The 20,403-nt window shown below is 35.3% G+C and overlaps 1 protein-coding gene across 2 annotated transcripts; it reads right to left on the bottom strand.

Moving 5' to 3' along the window:
* Positions 1-326: 326 nt before the first annotated feature.
* Positions 327-19,946, bottom strand: Gnpda2 (glucosamine-6-phosphate deaminase 2). Of its 2 annotated transcripts, none has more exons than XM_051198227.1 (7): positions 19,875-19,946; positions 17,319-17,481; positions 13,895-13,996; positions 12,394-12,576; positions 7,342-7,526; positions 5,382-5,556; positions 327-1,023 (listed from the first exon to the last, which is right to left on the bottom strand). In XM_051198227.1, the coding sequence occupies exons 2-7, from the start codon at positions 17,440-17,442 to the stop codon at positions 962-964; spliced, it is 831 nt and encodes a 276-aa protein (XP_051054184.1). In that variant the 5' UTR covers positions 17,443-17,481; positions 19,875-19,946; the 3' UTR covers positions 327-961. The 2 variants fall into 2 exon arrangements, with proteins under 2 accessions (XP_051054184.1, XP_051054185.1); XM_051198228.1 differs by having other exon boundaries at positions 7,342-7,520.
* Positions 19,947-20,403: the final 457 nt, after the last annotated feature.

The raw sequence follows: 20,403 nt of genomic DNA, 5'->3' as shown, positions 1-20,403 counted from the left end.
CAGAAAGTGCTCTCAATTGCTGAGCCATCTCTTCAGCCCCAATTTTCCTAACTTCATAATGGCAAATTAGAAGCAAATGCATGTCATGGGTACCCAGTGAATGTTATTTCACTTCTAGAAATGAAGCTAGACACTTATTTTATTGTAAACTTTAATTTGAATTAAAGATAGAAAACAATAATATTTGCAACTTAATTATACAAGTTTCGGCAATTTAAACATTTACAGTAATTATCCCTTTAAACATATATAAGGATGATTTATAAAATTTAATAATCAGAAAATGTTCTTCAAAAGGATCTTTAATTTACAGCTAAGTCCAAAGCTTATAATTGCCAATATACTTCTTTATTAAGGGCACTGACCCAGGTCATTAAATAAAAATAAGCATATCTGTAAAAAAAAGTACTACATAACAAGGTGCATAGAAGCATGCACTTACAGATACTTTCTGAAAGGATGTAAACTACTTTGGGGCACTGTCATCTCTTTAGATCTTCTTGGTAATGAATAGCAGGACCTCTGATGTCCAGGTGCTACTGCAGAAAGATGACTAAGGCAACTACAGGCAAAATGCATGTGGGTGATGCACAAAATATACATTCCAAAAGTGAAGGCTTCTATGGAAAGGGCTGAGTATCTTCTTGTAACTAAGTCAAACAGATTAAGTCACTGACAGTATCTGATGTGTGGAATCTCTTAAAATGCAGACATTTTGCTGCTTTGCTGTTTATTCATAGCTATATAGCTTCTATACTTTATAACAGCCAACCAGTTTGGGGATCCACTTTGTTCTAGGCCTTAGGGTAATAGGCACATTCTAAATACGGAATGTTTAACACACACTGTTCTTGTTCTTTATATGTCCCCATTTTTTTTTCATATTGCATAAGCTGAATATTCACTGAGTAAGAAAAGCTCTTTTACTTTTTTTTCCAGGACAACTCTGCCCCAGTTTCCTTCAGTTTCCTTCTTTCATACTGTACAGTGGATCCACGAGTTTATTGTTCACATGCATTAAACCTTAAAGAAAAAACAGACAGTTCTAGTTGTATTCAGATTTATGATATATTTCATTCTTATATGATTACAAGGTCTACTGAATCTTTTAAGAGATAGTTTATAAATTAGTGTTGCTCTAGAAGAGTACAGATAGTTTGGAGTCCCAATAAAGCTTTAGTTCTTGCCTGGAGGATCATTAGAATGGCAGGCTGGTGAACTTGAATATGACTAGTTATTTCATTTATCTAAAAGTTTGTTTTGATTTTATGGCAATTGCTCTACTTGATGACAATAAGGGATACAGAATTATAATAATATAGCCCTGTCTTCCAAAACACTACCCTATATATCTTTTTTGGGGGGAGGGGGTTTCATGTGTTAACATATTTGCATATGTGTATGGGTGCCAAATGTCAGTATAGGGTGTCTTCCCTTTATCACAGCCCCTCACTTTTAGGGATGGTTTCTCACTGATTACAAATATCAAGTGTGAAGGACTGGCTGCTCAGAAAGTTCAGATCTTGTATATGACTTCCAGCCCTAGGATAATGGGCATGCACCACTGTGATTTGCCTTTTAATGTAGGGGCTGGGCGATCTGTACTTGGTTCTTCATGATTGTTAAGCAGGCTCCTGTTCTACTAAGCCATGTCCCCAGCTTCTAGATAGACTTTGGAATGCATTTACAAAACTTGATTGCAAGATGCTTTCCCATAACCTACTGAGGACAGGTATCGTAAAACAGGCCCTGTTTTAAATGATTTGGAAACTTGGATTCTAAATTTAAATAGACTTTAATAATCATTTTATAATTAGTATGCATGCTTTAGAGTAGAAATAAAAAAATTTAAATTTTATTTTCGAATGGGTATGTCTGCTTCTGAGTCATATCAAAGCTTCTCTTCCAGTTATAAGTCTCTTACAATACTGTCTTTGTCAGAATCAGTGAACTAAATAACAATTTCATAGTTTGGAAAACAAAGAAATGAAATTTTCCAGGCCATAAAAAATCTTATAAAATGTAGGGATGTTATTTAGTTTCTTCAGCACATTGGGTGTTGGATTTGAGAGGAAGGGTTAGAGATGCACATTCCTTGTTAAGGAGGCCACAAAAAGCACTCTGATGTCCACACAGTGAGGAAGCACTTCCAGGGTACTTGCAGTCAGCACTGACAAGTGGTCCAGGAAGAGAAAAACCCTAAGAGGCATCATCAAATAAGGAAGAAAGAAGCATTCCATTCCCTGGAGCAAGTGCTGAGTTTTCTCACAGCTCACTTCAAATGTTAGGCAGCACCTCAAACATCACAAGGACCACCAGAGGGGACATCAGAGGTAAAGGGACTTTACACTATGTGATTCTTGTACTGTTTTTGTAGATGGCCATCTAGAACAGTGGTTCTCAATTTTCCTAATGTAGTGACCCTTTAATGCAGTTCACATTGTGGGGACTGACCATAAATTATTTTTGTTATTTATATTTGGAATATTTTTGGATAGGGATCGTGACCCACAGATTGAGAACCATTGTACTTGATTCAATACTATCATTTGTTAACATCATTAAAACTTTAAAATACACACAGGGATATTAAGCAGTAAAGTTGTTTAAAATTATACGTTGTATTTAGCTTGTACACATAGGATAAGTTGCTTCTAAACAAAATATTTTAAGTACAAAACCATTTAGTAAAACTACTTTAAAAAGTATTAATAACTGGTATGTAAGTCATAAAGAGAATAAGAAAATACCTCTTCTGGTAAAAAAAAAAAAAAAAAAATGCACTGGTTTCCTGACATTTCTTTTACATATGCTACAGTGATAGAGGTTCTAAATTCCAGTTTGTTAACAAAGAGGTAAGGAATCTACCTGAACTCTATCTCTGATGTTAATGGGGACAAGCCGTGAAACAAACCTAGTTTAAATGACAGCAACATTCTGAATGCACACTAACACAAAGTTCCATTTTAAAGAAAAAAAAAAAAAAAAAAAAAAAACCAGCCAGGATGAATGGAACAAATTCTCAAGTATTCAGTCTTATGGAGGTAATGGGTGAAATAAGTTTTCATTCACTAACAATTATTATTGTTATGCATCTTAATAACCTAGATCTCTAGAAATAGAAAGATTCTTGTCACCAAAAGGGACTGATATAAATGGAATTTCAAGCATTATAGACAGTTACAGATTATTCTGTATAGATTATATCTCATCCATGTTCTCATGTGACACAACTATATACTTAATATGTAAAGCTAATCATGCAATTTACTATAGCTTTTTTTTTTTTCAAGAAAAGTTTATGATATACACTCATGTTTTTTAATCAATTCCATTGGTTGGACAGTTGCTGATATCCTGAAATCTCTTTAGAATGTATATAACTCAAAGATAGCAAATACAGTACCTTCCTTCAGGGCGTAGAGCAATCCTCACATGAATGGTTTGCTTTTCAAAATGTCTAGAATATGTCTAATAGTTACTTCCTTTCCAGATTAAGTTATCTAACACCTTTTAATTAGAAACAATGGTCATATATAGGTAAACAGCTAACAGTATTGCTAAACAGGTATGGTTCTGTTATAGTGCCATAAAGGTGAATAAAGCCCAACCTGCAGATGAGTTTTACTTCAGTTATCCACCTATGCCTGTTGGGATCTCTATGACTGGCTAAAGCAATTTCTCTTTTCTTAAATGCAAAGTAAAGAGAACTTACTGCATAACGCAGTTGTGAAAATTAAATAATTCAATCAGGGAGATACATTTAGAATACTGCCTGACAATACAAGGTTAAGCACTTACTAAACAAATTATGAAAAAAAAATCTAACAAAAAACTAATCATGACCAATAGCTTAGCCTACATTTAACTTAGGGATGCTGGTACTAGACAATGAATATGTCAGATATTTTTATGTTAAATCTTCTGGATGACAGCTTATATTAACTTCAAGGAGTTTAACACTTGTGATGCAAAGTAGACTATACGGAAACACACAGGTAGACTCAACAGCTTTGTTTCAGAACTCATCACCAAATGCATTCTGCTTCTATCTATCAAATTATATTTTAAGCTGCCATTTTAAGACAAGATTTACAAGAAATGTTTAATTGAATTTGAAGCATATACTTAGCTACGTATCTTTATTAAAATGTTTTTCATAAATACTTAAAGAAGAGCAATAGAAAATTTAGATGCAAAGAACACAAAACTACATAGACAGTATGGTCAAACCTTGCTTTAAGTAAGATTATTTTCAGGGCTTACTTAGTTTAAGTCATCTGCATACCACCTCTAGGGATTTTCCTGTGTATGAACATTTACATGAACTCTTACCAATTTCCTCTAGTTGAATTACAGTGTTTACATTTATATAGTTGCAAAGTGTTTTAGTTTATATGATCCTAATATAGCTGCTATATGTTGAAAGGATATTTTAAGTGTCACTAAGAAAAAAAGATATGACATAAGCAATGATAACCATTTTAAGACACATCCGGTCCCAATTTCAGTCAAGCAAGCCTTGTAGTTAATAAAATACAGCAACTGTGTTAATCTTTCCTTCAGCAATATTTATGAAATATAGGTTCAATTTGACATTACATTTCCAACACTTGTTAATCAAAGTTATAATAAAAATGTATATTCCTCCATGTCCCAGAATTGTCATGTATACTATACATTTTATGAACCACTAAATTAAATTAATATTCAGACCAACACAACTATTCTAAACAAGACCTCTATACGTTATGCACTTGAACATGCATGAGTTCAATCATAATCAGGAAACATGAAGCTTAGTGTAGTCTAAATGCTCTTAGAAGTCTCTTAAAGTGTTCATTATGTCAAACATTTTCTATGCAAAGTCCAATACAACTAAAATTTGAAAATAACGACTACAGGAAAAAGGAAAATCATATGCAAGTCTAAGCAATCAAACTGCTGATTTGCTGCTTATTTCATACCATTTTAAAGTGTACCCACTATAATACCAACTGTAACATGCTGGGATGGATGTGTGTGACATCAGAAATCTTAGACGGGATAGTGGGTGATGCTGCTTCACCATGTATTAGGTTAGAGTTAGAAGATAAGGCAGAACTCCCAGATGTTACCAAAGAAAGAACCCTCAGAGGACAATACTGAGTTATTTAATCTTATATATTAAATATGAAACTAAAATACTTCATTGAATTTTCAGGTTTCAATGAAAAAAAAATTGTCACAAAAGTTCAGAAAACTATTATCACGAAAAACCCAGAAGATGTGTTAGCACAATGCCCATTTTCAACAGGCTGAACTGTAAGATTAACATACACAATCATTAAGTTTTGCCCTCCCCTACAAGTATCTCATATGCATACTAATTCAGTGCTCACCTTTAAAGTATTTTACAGTTTTAACTTTTAATTCTAAAGTAGCATCTTCATCACATACAAAAATTGTTCGGGGATGCTGTTGAAAAGCTGAAACCGTCCACATGTGATTGATTCCTTCCTCGATGGCTTTGTACAGGGCAAATGCCTTGTGTGCACCTGTTATGAGAATCATCACCTGCAGGAACAAGAGTGTCACTTGCTAATTAAAGGGAGCAGAAAGCTTCATGATAACACATAAGTGAGGACCAGAGTTAACCTTTTGACACTGATGTATAAAAGACATGCCTGAGAAAGTAAAGAGAAGGGCTTCCTGGGTTAAAGAAAAAAGTTATGTGTTATCAACAAATTTATATATTGTGGGCTACCTAACACTCCAAATCTCCTCTTGTCCAGTTATAAAATATATCCTACATTAGAAAAGCAAGTGTTCTATACAACGACAATTTTAAGGACAGCTAGAGAAGCCTGAACTTTCACCTAATGGGTATGATGGTCTCATAAGTTGTTCTAAACACAAACTACTGGATTTAAGAATCTGGGATCTCCTGAAACACAGGCACTAATTTTGAAGCACATGGGTGAGGCACTCTTGGAAATTACACAAACTGTAAGTTCCCAGTTTTTAATTTCTTACCACTTGTGAAATAAGTTGAGAAATATGTAAGTATGTATCAGAAAGGATCTTATGATGTTTCAGCTATCCTTCCACAACTGAGAATACATACTATGTTATCATTTATTATTCTCTTTTTAATTAGTACCATAAAACATAATGGGTTTCATTGTTATATTTTCATAAATGCACATACTTAAATTACTTCCACTCTTAACTTTCCTTCCTATTCACTCTGGCATAACTGAACCCCTACCTCTTCCCAAATATTCTTCCTTAAATGTGGATCATATGAGAACATAAATTATTTCTCTTTCTCATTTGGATTATTTTACTTATTTATTCTCATTAAAATTATTTAAAATGATTGCAGTTCTAAAGTATTTAAAATAAAAAAATTCATATTTATGCACATTTTAGGGCTAGGTATTCTAAAGTATAGAAAATGAAAGAGGACTGAATCGAGGAACTGTGTTTTTAAAAATCATAATTCAAAATGATTTTCACTGTGAAATTGAATCAATTGGATCTTAACCAAAGTTGAATGTATCACACCTTAATTAAAACCATCTGTCTTTTAAAACAAAAATTAATTAGTTTCACGTAAGGTAATGAAAACTTAACTTTGTAAATTAATTTTCCTTGCTGGACATTGCCAAAGTATTGTCTTAATAATAAGGTATTTGTTACAGAAACAACCAAAATGAAGTGTGTGTACACCAACACAAAGATATACATCACGGGTTATTTCAGGTCTTCTCTAATATTTGGAGTGCTCATACAGTAATGAAAGTCCCTTAGGTCATTAGCATGCCAACAATGTCACAGGAAGTCCTTAGAAGGCACTTCAATCTCCATTTTTGTTTCTTTAAATAATATTAGGTAGCCTTTTATTTATTTGTGTGTGTGTGTGTGCACAACAATCAATCAGCTCTCTCCAAGTACGTGTGCCTCATGGACTAAAAAGCTAGTCCTCCTAAAGTATAGTTGTGAAGCACTTTATATTTATCAATCCCATGAAGTACAAAACTCTGTAGGTCATTCACTCTGTACCACTGTCCCAACTTCCCTTTTACAACACTATTTAAATGACAACAAAACCATGCAGTTACTAAGATTTTAAGGCAAATTGAAGCAGGCATGGGTAGGTGAAGTAGCACCTGAATGGGTGATTTCTGGTGCATGCTTTGTAACTGCAGACATAAGTTGATTCTTAGCAAGTCAGTGAGAATGACAAAAGTTAGACACTGTAAACTAAGCCATTTTATTGGAAATTGGATGCATCTCAAATATTTAGCACCATAATCATTCAACATCAAAGAAAAATGATCAAAGACCATTTCTTACCTCCCTAGCATCCATCACTGTCCCCACACCAACAGTTAGAGCCATGGTCGGCACTTTTGATAAGTCTCCATCAAAATATTTAGCATTTGCCAAAATGGTGTCCATAGCCAGAGTCTTTAATCTCGTTCTTGATACTAAACTGGATCCTGGCTCATTGAAAGCAATGTGACCATCTGGACCTATTCCTTTCAAAACAGATACAATCACTCATATAAACATGAAATATATAAGGTTTCCAACATACAGTAAACATTTTCTCAAATATCAACATATTTATAAAGGCAAAGAAATAACCATAAACACATTTACCTTATTTTACAGATATTTCATTCAATATGTCCATATTTGTTGTATACACAGCATGAAATGACATAGTTCTAGCAATAACAGGAGAGCATCACACACACACACACATATATATATATATATAGGCTTAGGAAATATTTTCATAACAGATAATAGTAGGTAATTTTGTGATTAAACATGGCTACTTCCCTCATTGCCACCTTTTTGCTAACACATAAACAGATGTGCAAGAAAAATAAATGGCTCTTCAGGACCACAGTATAGTAAACACCAAGATACACTCTTCTTGCCTTCTGAGTACTAACTTGTGATCTTTACACTCTCACTTTGCTTTAATTCCCTTTTAGGTTAGGTGGTTACTGTTACTGTGCCCTTTTAGTTTTATTTCCTCATAAAGTAATATAGACATTGTATAAGATAATACCTAGGATACTAGTTTTGTTTTTCAAGCTTTTGATTTTTCACTATAACCTAACACTAACACACACACACACACACACACACACACACACACCACTAAAATAGAATTAAACAAACAAAATGCATGAAACCATCTTAGCCTTACTGTCGTCAGCCATGCAACATCTTTTCTGTTAAGCTCCTTTCCCTAACAGTGCAAGAAGGAGATGCTGGATGTTAGGGCTGTACTGATTTTATGACATATGAGTGACAACCACAGTGACCTATGCATATCTGCCACATTCTAAGACATCCTTAAAATATAGAGGAGAATGAAGTATTCCTTATCTGAAGACAATTGGAGGTTACTTCCCTTCATAAAGTCAAAAACTTTTAAAAATCAAACTTATAATACAGTTATAAGTTATATAGGTTATAATATATATATAAGTTATAATACAGTTAGCTGTTTAACATATAGAAACTTCAATAATAAACAAGTACTTAAAATACCTTTTAAGTGTATTTCACTGATATTTGCTATACAACTCTTAAGTTTCCCAAGACTTGAAAAATACAGCAAGCTATAATATAGTTATTAAGAAGGATTAAGAAAAATGAAAACACTGTGAAGCAAATGTTCTAAAGCACAATTTAGCAATGACTAATGCGTGGAAATACATTTTTAATAAGGACTGACATACAGTTATTATTCAAGGATTGTTTCCATTCCTAAGTATTGACCTGTTTCTAGTATGTTTAATTACACTTAATCCTTCTTCCCTACATTTTCCAAATTATTGTTTACTGTTGCAGATATTAACTTTCTTCTTTTTATTAGAAGAGTAGAAATGATAGAAGCTTCAGAAAAGAAAAAAATCAGAAGTCTCCTAAGACTCATATTAATGTTTGTAGTGGTGACGTGGGCCACTGAGAAGCATATGGCTGACCTCAGATTCTGGTCAATGGTACTGACAGAGAAAGAGAAGCACATTTGCTTCCTGCCACAGCTAACACAGAGATGATGATTCTGATAAGGTTTTAAGTCCAGTTAACTCTTCTGACCTTTAAATCTAAATCAGGATATCAGCATCATATTCTTCCTTTGTTCCTGTAGTTTTGTGGGTAGTTTGTAAACTTTGAGTACAGCTTCTATGTGCCTCTTTCTACTACTCAAAAACAACATTGCACATACAAGGCACTCAATAAAGCACAGCTGAATGAATTAATGGATGCTACCTCTTCTGCACACTCCTCACTACAGGTCCCTATCATACTGAGTGAGGGTGACCTACAAAATGGAAAAACTGAAGATGAAGCAATGGGCATCACTGTCCAGAGCTGATCTTAACCTGGTGAACAGAAACAAAGGAAATGCTAACAAGCAACTAACTGACAGCTGTCAGTTAATGGGCCCTTGCTTCTGAGTGTTGAGGCCTTTGGTTGTTTCCAAACAATGTTTGGTCCCTTCCATAGGTTTTGTGAAAAATACAGAAACACTCCAATTGACACACTAGTCCCCTTCCACTAGTTATCCCATTACTGCCAAACCAAGACTTTAACAATTACAAAAATGTGGAAGCTTTCCTCACTGTTTATTTTTAATGTTAAGTAAGTAAAATACCATTTTTTTTAAAATTGCAGTTGAGTTTTACGTGTCAAATGCCACTGTGGTGTACCTTATTGCTGAGTGGTCCTTAGAACCCCAGGATCTACCTTAACTTTCTCATCATTTCTGCCTTCAGGGAAGATTGAGCTCTCAGAGTATTTATTTCCTCCTTTCTCTGTTCTGCCAAGGGAAAGGAACCCAGCTAACCACCCTGGGGCAAACAGCAGCACATTTATATTTTTAAACTCCTCCAGCTCTAGTTCATTTCACAATGGAGGGGGAAAAAATACTGGCTCCAGGCCCAGCCTACAATCTCTATTCCAACTTTACCTTTAATTAAGCTGATATTTTGATCCCATTTGGCAGTTCTTAGTGTTTTTATTAACCAAACCCTGGAACAAAAGAAGGGTAAGTGGTAAGATCCAGATACCAAGCCTCATCTTAAAAATTCCAAAGATAATTACCTAGATGAAGAAATGCAAAGAATCAAATGAGATTCTTTCATGAGCAAGCAAGTGTTCAACAATGGTTACTCCAAACAGGAAAGCAAAGCACATGCTAATTCCTCTCTCTGCACAAAAATCACATTCTCTAGATGGTACACATAAAATGTCAGGTCCTGGATCATCAGACTCTAGTGAAGATGTTAATGAATGAGGTAAAGGATTTTCTTTAAAATGGTTTCTGTTTGGGAGGTAGTAAAGAAATAATTATAGGAAGCTTAAGATAAAGGAGGTTTTAAAAAAGTGACAGTAAGTTGGTGACAAGAGTAGCTACACCTAATATCCATTTAATTAGAAGGGAGAGGTGGTGTTTATTATTGAGGAAACAGATCAAACACATAAATGAAAAAGAAATGAGAAATGACTTAAAGCAGTGGGAAATGAGTTTCTATCAGAAATACTGAATAGGAGAGCTGCAGTCTTAAAAAAAACAAAACTACTAAACTCAAGAGTGCTTCCTAGAATGTAGAAAACAGAACAGTAGTCTTCATCCCCTGCCCAGTAAATTATTTTTTCTTGCACTCAGTCTATAAGGGATTTGTCACATGGGTCCTTCTGTAAAGTCAACAAATTAACAGGAGAAAATAAATTTCTACAAATGAAAACATTTTTAAACACCTATTTTAATTTTTAATCTCTAATGTTCAACATGTGTTTTGAACATAAATAACAGCAAATTAGTGAAATCATATTTTGAAAAAGAAGAAAAAAATTATGATAGACCATTTAGGAATAGTATAGTCATGATATGGAAATCACAAAAATCTGTTTTAACATTCCCAAACATCTAGTATCTCAGCCTTAATATTGACAGATAAAAATGGTAATTATCTCGTTATTTCAAAACTGGACCATATGTACAAAGCCAGACTGTGAAAGAGCTCTGTAGGATTACTAAAGTGAATATTCACAAGATTTACTTAAAATGATGACATTCTATTTAAAATGCAAAATAGTAAGCATATATTCATGATCAGATAAATAGCAATTCTATCCATACAAGAAAGTAGACAGCACTGACTCTGATACACATGACAAAAATTTCCTCAGAGTAGAGTCCAGTCTTGCTTGGTCATCCATAAAAATAATCCTGTAAGAACCTCAGGGAATTTAATGAACTCAGGGCCAACACTACATTAGCCTCCACAGCTCATGGAAAACAACACCAAGTGACCTTGAGTCAGCTGTGTGCCAAGTACCATTCTAAGGCATTTAAAACATGTTTCAATACACTGAATTTTCACACATGTCGAGCAAGTCAGAACTAATCCTGTCTTGCACAAGATCTAGTTACAATGAACTTCATTAAACTTACAGGGCATATAGAGAGACTGAAAATGCAAATGTAAGTTTTACTGTAAATCCCACCAGCAACCAACCACTGCAATCATACTCAGCCACTTCAACCATGAGTCCACCTCCATACAACCCTGGGCAATTTTCTCATTACTTAGGTATAAAACATATAAAGGTAGTTTAGATTACTGGTATTTTAGATGACTATGAAAGATCGGCATAAAAAATGGTTTTGGCTTTACTGTAGTTGGTTTATATTTTTCTGACACAATGGCTTTCTCAAGCTGTTTTATTCTGGCAATAGCGAGCCACTGCTATTACAAAGGAACAAACTCCTATTTTGGTACATTTATGCACTCATACACACAGATAAACACATTTAACTTCTAAGTGGAATTTGGTTAACCAAACATCCATTCCCTTTGGGATGTAGTAAGGCACTTAGAGAATTTAACTCGTAAACTGGTGATAAAAGTCTTACATCCCTCTTAGCTGATCTGAATGAGCTCAGCATAACTGAAGTTATCTGACAGTTATTTACCAATTTATCATAAGTGCTACTCTATTATGTAGCCAGTGCTGGAGCTAAACAAAAATAACCAAATATAGGCCTTCACTCAGGACAATGACCCAGCAGCGCATTTCCAGGATGTGGTGAACTGTTGTCCTTAGAGATAGTCAAAAGCATTTAACAGGGATGGGGACCTATTTCTTGAGGCACAATTTAAACTATGTGTTAAGGGTTGCAATTAGAAGTTTATTTTTTACTTACTTTATCTGTAGTTTTTAAAATGAAAATAAATTGGAATCACTGTATTTCTATTATTGGATATTAACAGTCAATGGGTGTTCTTTGCATTATGCAATGGTAACATTTTTTTAAACACTATTTCAGATATGAGCAGACAAAGTGATTGATAACAATATCATCTTTCGTACCTCCAACAAAAAGATCTATTCCTCCAGCTTCTTTTATTTTCTGCTCAAATGCATCACATTCTGCCTGCAAATCTTCAGCATTCCCATCAAGGATGTGAGCATTGTTAGGATCTATATCAACATGCTTAAAAAAGTTATTCCACATATAAGAATGGTAGCTTTCAGGATGGTTTCTTGGAAGTCCTAAACATGAAGTTAATAATAAAGATATAACTCTTTTTCAGAAAAGCCTTTTCTATACTACATTGATTTTAAATGTTTGGCATAGAACATATGCTTGAAATATACCTGTGTCACTTTAAACATCTGCACTAACACAATTAGTTTGCAAACATACATGAAAATACTATCATTTGCATTTTATAGATGAACACATGAAGCACAGAGCTCTCCTCCAAGTCATACAGCCAATAGAGAGAGATGTGATGCAAACACCGGAAGTCTAGTTCATGAACATAGTCACTATACACCTGACACATACACAAAAAAAATGTTATCCAAATGGTACTGATTTCTGTATTTTTAACAATTTTTTGTGATTACAATGAAATTATATATTTGTCCTTTTCCTTTTCCTCCCTCCAAAACCCATATACTCTGCCCCAGTCTTCTATATACATGCCCTATTTTTCTTTAACTGTTGTTGTTGCTGTTGTGTGTAAATTTATATATCCCTAAATATATAGTGACATCCTGCTTAGTCTGTACATAATGTTAGTTTTCAGGGCTAACTATTTGGTATTGAATAACAAATTTGTATTAGAAGACACCTTTCCTGGGGGAAGACTATTTCTCTAGCTCTCAGTCTTCCTTACTTGTCTGTAGTTCTCTGTCTAGGGTTGAGGCTCCTTGAGATTCCACTTTGCACATTAGCATGGCATCTTTGTTAAAGCCATACTCAGGCTGTCAGGCTGGTGAGACTTCATGGGTGTAAGCTACACCCATAATTATATATTTTTAAAGAATTAATTAGTGGCCACATATTTCTTGTATGTTAAACCATAATCGTCATATGGCTATTGTATATAAACATTGAAAATGTACTATTATATTTATGCTTTAACAAAGAGTTTGTAAGTTATAGATCCTTCCAGTTAAGCAAAGTAACAAATTACACAAGATTTGTGGGCGCTAACACAAATAGTTGATTTGTAAAAAATAAATTCTTTATAAATTGCCTTTACATATGTTTCACTTAATTTTCTAAGGAGAAAGGAAGAAGCAGAAGGGAGAGATGGACAGGGAAGAGAGAAAAGGAAGAGAAAATGGATATGAATGATTTGTGAATGGACTAATGCTCAGTTACATTATAGGTAAATGGCAAAATGAACACAGATTTTCAGATTTCAGCTCTTACATTCCTTCCATTAAACTACACAATAATCAATTTCACCAACAAAGCAGTACAAAAAGAGTTCTAGAAATTACATATTCTAAAGTTTCACCACATTTAAAATGTAATATATAATATACTCAAATAGCATATTCAAATATAACTTACCTACATATTCATCCATGTTAAAAGTCTTCACGTATTTAAATGAAAGGTTCCCACTCTTGTAGTACTCTATTAATTTTTTATAACATCCTAGAGGTGTGCTTCCTAAAAGAGAAAAAGTGTCCATTTTCTAAAGTAACTTGAAAATTTATAAAATATTTCTACTTAAATTTTCTGAGTAACATCCTATATTTCAAAACAGGCAAACAATTTAAATACAGATTCAATGTTCATGATAGGTTGTTTCTTTCCACATGCATTGAAATTTCATTAAACCATAATTTGGTTAGCAAAGCTGGAAACCTATAAACAAAAATGGAAGTTGGAAAACTATTCTGAACTGTTCTCAGCATTTAGAATTGCTATTGCAAATTATAAAATTAACCTTTTAGTGTGAATACTGGGTAAAAATCAAAGTAAACACTATGCTTGAAAAAACAAAAACAAAAAACCTGAGTTGTAGCATGAGTGATAGAAAGTTAGGATAGAGAGAATTTCTTGCAACTTGTACTTCTGTTTTTGTTTATCTTTAACATGTATCCCTTAAAAGGCTTAATTGAGTAGCCAGTTATTGGTGGCACAGGTTTTTAATCCCAGGACTCGAAGGCAGAGACAGGTGAATCTCTGTGGGTTCGAGTCCAGCCTGGTCTACAGAGCTAGTTCCAGGACAGGGTCCAATGCTTTCAAAGCCACAGAGAAACTCTGCCTCAAACAAACAAACAAACAAACAAAAAGGCTTAGCCGAGAAAGAAAATTGCTACACCTTTAAAAAGGAGAGGACTTCTAGTATGTCCTCAGAGCAAATGCACCATATTTTAAAAGGTGATTATTTTATCTTACATGTACTATAAAAGTTTTGATTTATTTAGCAAGAAATTGTGTTTGTGCTTAATAAGATGACACAATAAAGATAAATTTATGTTTACGGAGGGCCTCCCTTTTGCTTTATTAAATTTTTTTAATTATAATCCCAGTGAAATGCTACCCTTATTAACATATGATCTGACCTCCTCAGTCCTGGAATCTAAAACAAAAATCTAAAACCACTATTGAAATAAATATTTCTGGAGTAGCAGTTAGAATCTTAAGCAGTATTTAGATATCTTCTAGATTAAAAAAAAAAAGAAAATCTATGGCCGGAACAAGAAAGGGGTGCAAGCGTTTCAGTAGTGGTGACTTCCCCTGACTTGAGAAGACAGAATAACAAGTGGCTATACATAACAGAGAGAGAGAGAGAGAGAGAGAGAGAGAGAGAGAGAGAGAGAGAGAGAGAGAGAGAGAGAGAAATGAAAGAGCTGATAAGAGTAAATCTGTTAGAGAAATTTCATTTCATTATTTGCTTTGTGATGGTCCTGCACTCCATAAGTCATGTGTAACACATGCCTTCTGGGACTCAAAGCTTGTTAGGGCTTTTTCTGCTTGAGAAGAACTCACAATACAGATACCAAGTACAAAACTGTGATGTGAAGAAAAACCTCAGGGAATTTTAGGGTATGGCATTGAAGAATAAAAGGCTACAATCCTGCTTGTCAAAGAATGAGCAAAGAGATCATTTCAACTGAGTCATGAGGGACTGGAATCCTGACAACCACACAGCAATCTGTAATTAAGGCAGACAAAAGATGGAGAAAAAAGGTTCAAGGACAGTACCTGCATGCCCAGCCCATGGCTACATGCCATGTAGGTGTTTCTACACATTACCTAGGGTAAATCTCAAAACCTGGAAAACTGGCAGGATCTTTCATATTGGAAATTTAAGAAATGGACTGAAAAGATGAATGTATTTTCCAAGTACCAAATGGCAATGAAGCCAGGTGTGTTTGTTCCAAAACATACACAGATATAACAGGGCAGCGTATGAGTGAAAAGAAAAGAAGCCAGAAAGTTCAGGCTTCTTATTTGAATCACAAGCAGTCCAATTTACTTCATATCCCACTAAGAGTAGGAAAATGATGAAAACAAAGTTCCCAGGCAAGTCACATCCACAATATGCAGATCTTTAAAATAATTCACTTAAAAACACACATTCCCCAAATAGGGCTAGGTGGAGAATCACTGATGCACAGGATGTTGCCTTTAACCTCAGATGTGCATGTTCCAATTTCAGAATCAGGGGTGGAAGTCAAGAATACAAACACCATCTATGCCCAACAAAGATAAGACACAAAATGTCAACAAAGGTTTTTCACATATTTCTTGGCAGATGCACTGGTAGTAACTTTAAGCAATAAGAAACGTGTCTAGCACCCACTACTAACATGTAGTACTCTGTCCCCACTCAAATTATTATTTCTGTGTCATAATTAAGACAAATGATTAATATAGGTAGCCTATGTATAAGCCATTGATAGTATGCAAACAGATCTATAGGGTTGTCAAACAGTCAAAGTCTGCATGAGGGTGTCGATGTGAACGTGTGGTATCTATATGCCTAGTTCACAAAAATATCCCATTGTAATTCTCACCAAGACCTTCTGTCCTAGACAAAAGGAGAGAAAGCAAAATATCAAATCATCTAGAAAAATATCATTCACAGAAATCAACTAAGTATAATGAATTATGACTATAGATTTTATATAGCTGGGAAAGCATGGAGGGTAGATTAGGAGAAAATAGTCTATTTAAATAATGCCATATACAGCATTTACTGCATTCAAAAGATCTGCACATACACTGTTGTAGCTGAGCTTCAGTATGTAAGCTACTATAATTATTACTATTTTATCCTTTGTGCATGTAAGGAATACAAAGCTCAAGGTTTGTGGAGTGAATGCCTTAATGCCACTAAAATCTGTTCTGAATCTAGGTTTAGTGCACTTTGTAAACAATCAAAAGTTACCAATATAGAAGTGCCAAAAGATTAAGTGATACTACTTGATCCTTTTGAAAGGCAACTCTTCATGGAGAACTAAAGCCAACAGAACATGGAATAATCATTTGGGCTTATTCCTGTGACAAAGCAACAAGAGCTTCAATGGTTTTCACCTGAAATACTTCTAAACAGAAGAATAAAAAGTAAAAGCCTAACAAGGTAAGACATCATAAAGGTAACACAAATCAAGAAGTAGCTATACACACTTTAGTTTTCACCTGTTAGTGATGAAAGAGCTAAATTATTAGAAATTATATGCACAATGAAAGCAGTGCTCTAGAAATGCAAGTACTAGAAAAGGTACAGAAATATTATGATCATCATTTAAATTAGGATACTTTCTGAAATTGCAGTTTTTGGAGTAGTAGGTAGAACAGAGTTTTAACACCAATAGACTCACTATATAGATACTGCAATAGACTGCATATATTACTGGCTTTATAAGCTATTATGTTCAACAATATAGAAAATAATAAGTATTTCACTAAGAAATGCTATATGACTTCTACAATGTTAAATAACAAGAGTATATAAAATAAAAAGTATGGTTTATACCTGTTGGTAAGCCAAGTGAAAAATACCTGTCCTGTCCAGGTTTGAATTTAACGATACAATTGCAGATGTACTTGGCTGCCCATTCACTGGCCAAGTCATAGTTATCAAGAATTACAAGTCTCATTATTGGTGATGTACAGCTCTTAGCACAAGAGGTTCAAACCTGTGAAAATCCCATTATAGAGAACTTTAGACATTTTTCAGACACCCAGGGTGTATTGATTTTTTTAAAGGGACAGTACTTAAAGAGGACATGCACATATAAAAATACAATCCATACTTATGAAGTAATAGTAACAGCATTTTCTTTTCTCAAACAGAACCCAGGCTTTTGGCAGGGGCCTAGGTCATTTGGAGGCATATATTAAACTTTATTACAATCCGGTGAAGTAACACAATGCTTACTTATACTGGAAGAAATGGGCTCACACAAGTTGCCCATGGTCACGTGGTAAATGACACAGCAGAATTGAAATAAAAACATCAGACTATACTATGTACAAGTATAATGTACACTCTTACCAAAGCAACCATCCCTGAATAAAGAAAGCTGCACTCGTTAACTGCAAGTTAACGATTGTAATGACTTAGCAACTTTGAATTACTTACCACAATCCAGAACTGTCCCTATAAAAACCATAATGATCAAATTTCCCTTTTTTAAAACAATATTTAAATCCCACCAGAGCTAATGTGCATTTTCATTAGTTACACACACACACACACACACACACACACACACACTTTAATATTTTAGGGTTTTAACAAGATCAGACCTGAATGAAGGTGCTGACCTCTGGGTGAAAAATTCTTTCACACACACACACACACACACACACACACACACAAATGCAATTTTAGTTCTTAATTGCCTACTTTTTTAACTTAAAAATATTATTAAAAACATAAAGCCACAATTCTCAGATTTAAATTTCTAGTTTTACATTTAAGTGTGTCAACCACCAACATCAACCCTTTCATGACATGGTGACTTCAGCATTCCTGTTTGGTAACACACACTCTACACAGAATACTCAATCAAATATATAAACTAACAGGAACGTAATACACTCTCCTGACAAATACATAGGAACCAACTGATATTCTCAGGAGCATGACTTAGAATTCTAAAACAACAAAATCTGATCACTATAATCTCGAATCCTGGGACAGCAGAGATAAACAGCATTTATAAAAAAAATCACGAAGCTTTTTAAAACACAGCCTAACAACTGAGCCCCCAACTCCATTTAGGTATAATAATAATCTAATATTAAAAAAAAAAAAAACTCCAGAGTTACACCAAAAATCCCAAACTGCTGGCTGTTTTAGCCATCGAAAGGTATCTATTTACTTCTAAGGATTACTCAGCAAACAACCATAAGAAAAAGGAACCATAAGGAGAGGCATTAGATCCTCCGGTGCTTTGTTGTCCCTTAGTTTAGCACACTTGCCAGGGTGTAGTCTGTATTGAACACTGCGAAGCCCCACAGAAACCGATTTTATAAGGACCCTGTTGCTAAATGGCATTAGATCAACTTAATACTACCTTCAATTTGCGATCATTCGTAATTTTCAGTGTAGAAACTAACTCAAATGCTGCAGAAGTTATAAAGCCATTGTGGAGGGAGCTAGACTTTTCATGTATCTGACACAAATACCCATGCATTAAATGCTTGATCCATTCGGAATGATGAAAACTACTTGTTAAAAGACTCTGGGCCCTTCTCCTTAGTTCCAACAGATCACAAACCGAGTCCAAGAGCCTGTCAAGTATCACAGGTGGTTCTTATACCTGAGCTACAATGAGAAGTTTCAAGCAAGTCATTCTTACTAAAATCGCAGGCAAGTTGTTTGTGGGTTTTATTCAGAGAGCAGAGTTCGCCTTCAAAATTCCTGAGTGATTCCCCCTATTCAAGATAAATTCTCTATATTTATTAAGATTTTTAAGACGCCCCTTTCCCAGATTTTACAGTCATCAGAAACCGAAACTGTCAATGCTTTGAGACTCTGGCATCGAGAGCAGATGTCATTAAAACAAAAAACAAAAAACGCCAATTTGGCTCTTAGGATTTCCTACAGGTGCTGATTCATTCGGGAAACGCAGCCCCAGGAAGAGCGTCTGAAGCCAATTAAGTCCCTGAACTTTCTATTCGGTGGGAACTTCTACACTACAGAGCTTTGACAGCGCAAGAATCTACACACCTGGTGTTCCAGTGTGCCAAGCTCCTTGGCACCCACTCCTGGACCCCAGCAGGTGTGCTTGCAGCAGATGACCTGGCTGTTCGCCCCACCTGCGCAGGCGGGGACCGTTCCGGACCAGGACTGTCCTGCCCTGAGCATCCCGGGGCAGAGTGAGGACTTGGTGCTGGCAGGCGCTGGAAGCCTCCGGAGGCCTGAGTGAGGCCGACAGCATCCCGGGGCTCAGCGGCACCGAGCAGGGTCGCCCCAGCCGCGCCCCACTCCGCACGGTGCCCAGAGGGTCGGGGGCAACGATCCCCGTCCAAGCCCCGCATCGGAGCTGTGTTGTGTCGCACTCCACCCCCGCAAACTCACCTGCAAACCCACAGCCTCCAACGAAACCAGAAAGACGGTAACTAAAGCACCCGGCAACGCGCCAACGACTTCAGCCGGTGAACAGTTATGAAGCGTGAGAACCCGGATGCAGACACAAACACAGGAAGGAGGAAGCTGCGCAAGCGCACTGCCAACAGAGGTGCAAGCCAGATTCATCTCCCACCTGTGGCAGAAACACCTTTCCACCTGGGTAGGGGCTAGAGGGAGAGTCTTCTCGGGGCACCCACCTGCTACTACTCTTTTTCCTTATGTTTTTCAGAGGTTGAACTGCAAGTAGATTCCTAGTAGGCATGTAATATGCAGGCATGATATTGTGAATTACTGGATTACTTTACCCCAATTAGTTAATAGTTACTTTTTTTTTTTTTAACATCATAAAGTAGCTCTCAATTTAAAGGGACTAAGAGTTTATTTTGGGGCCAAGCAGATGACTAGCTCTAGAGAACATAATTCCAGTTAACCAAAATACTGTGTTCCAACGGTGCAACAATTTCATGGAGGTTTTCTG

Source organism: Phodopus roborovskii, unplaced genomic scaffold (genome assembly GCF_943737965.1).
Source record: "Phodopus roborovskii unplaced genomic scaffold, PHOROB, whole genome shotgun sequence".
Lineage (NCBI taxonomy): Eukaryota > Metazoa > Chordata > Mammalia > Rodentia > Cricetidae > Phodopus > Phodopus roborovskii.
The sequence above is the reverse complement of the archived record's forward strand: the minus strand, read 5'-3'. Positions and strand labels throughout refer to the sequence as shown.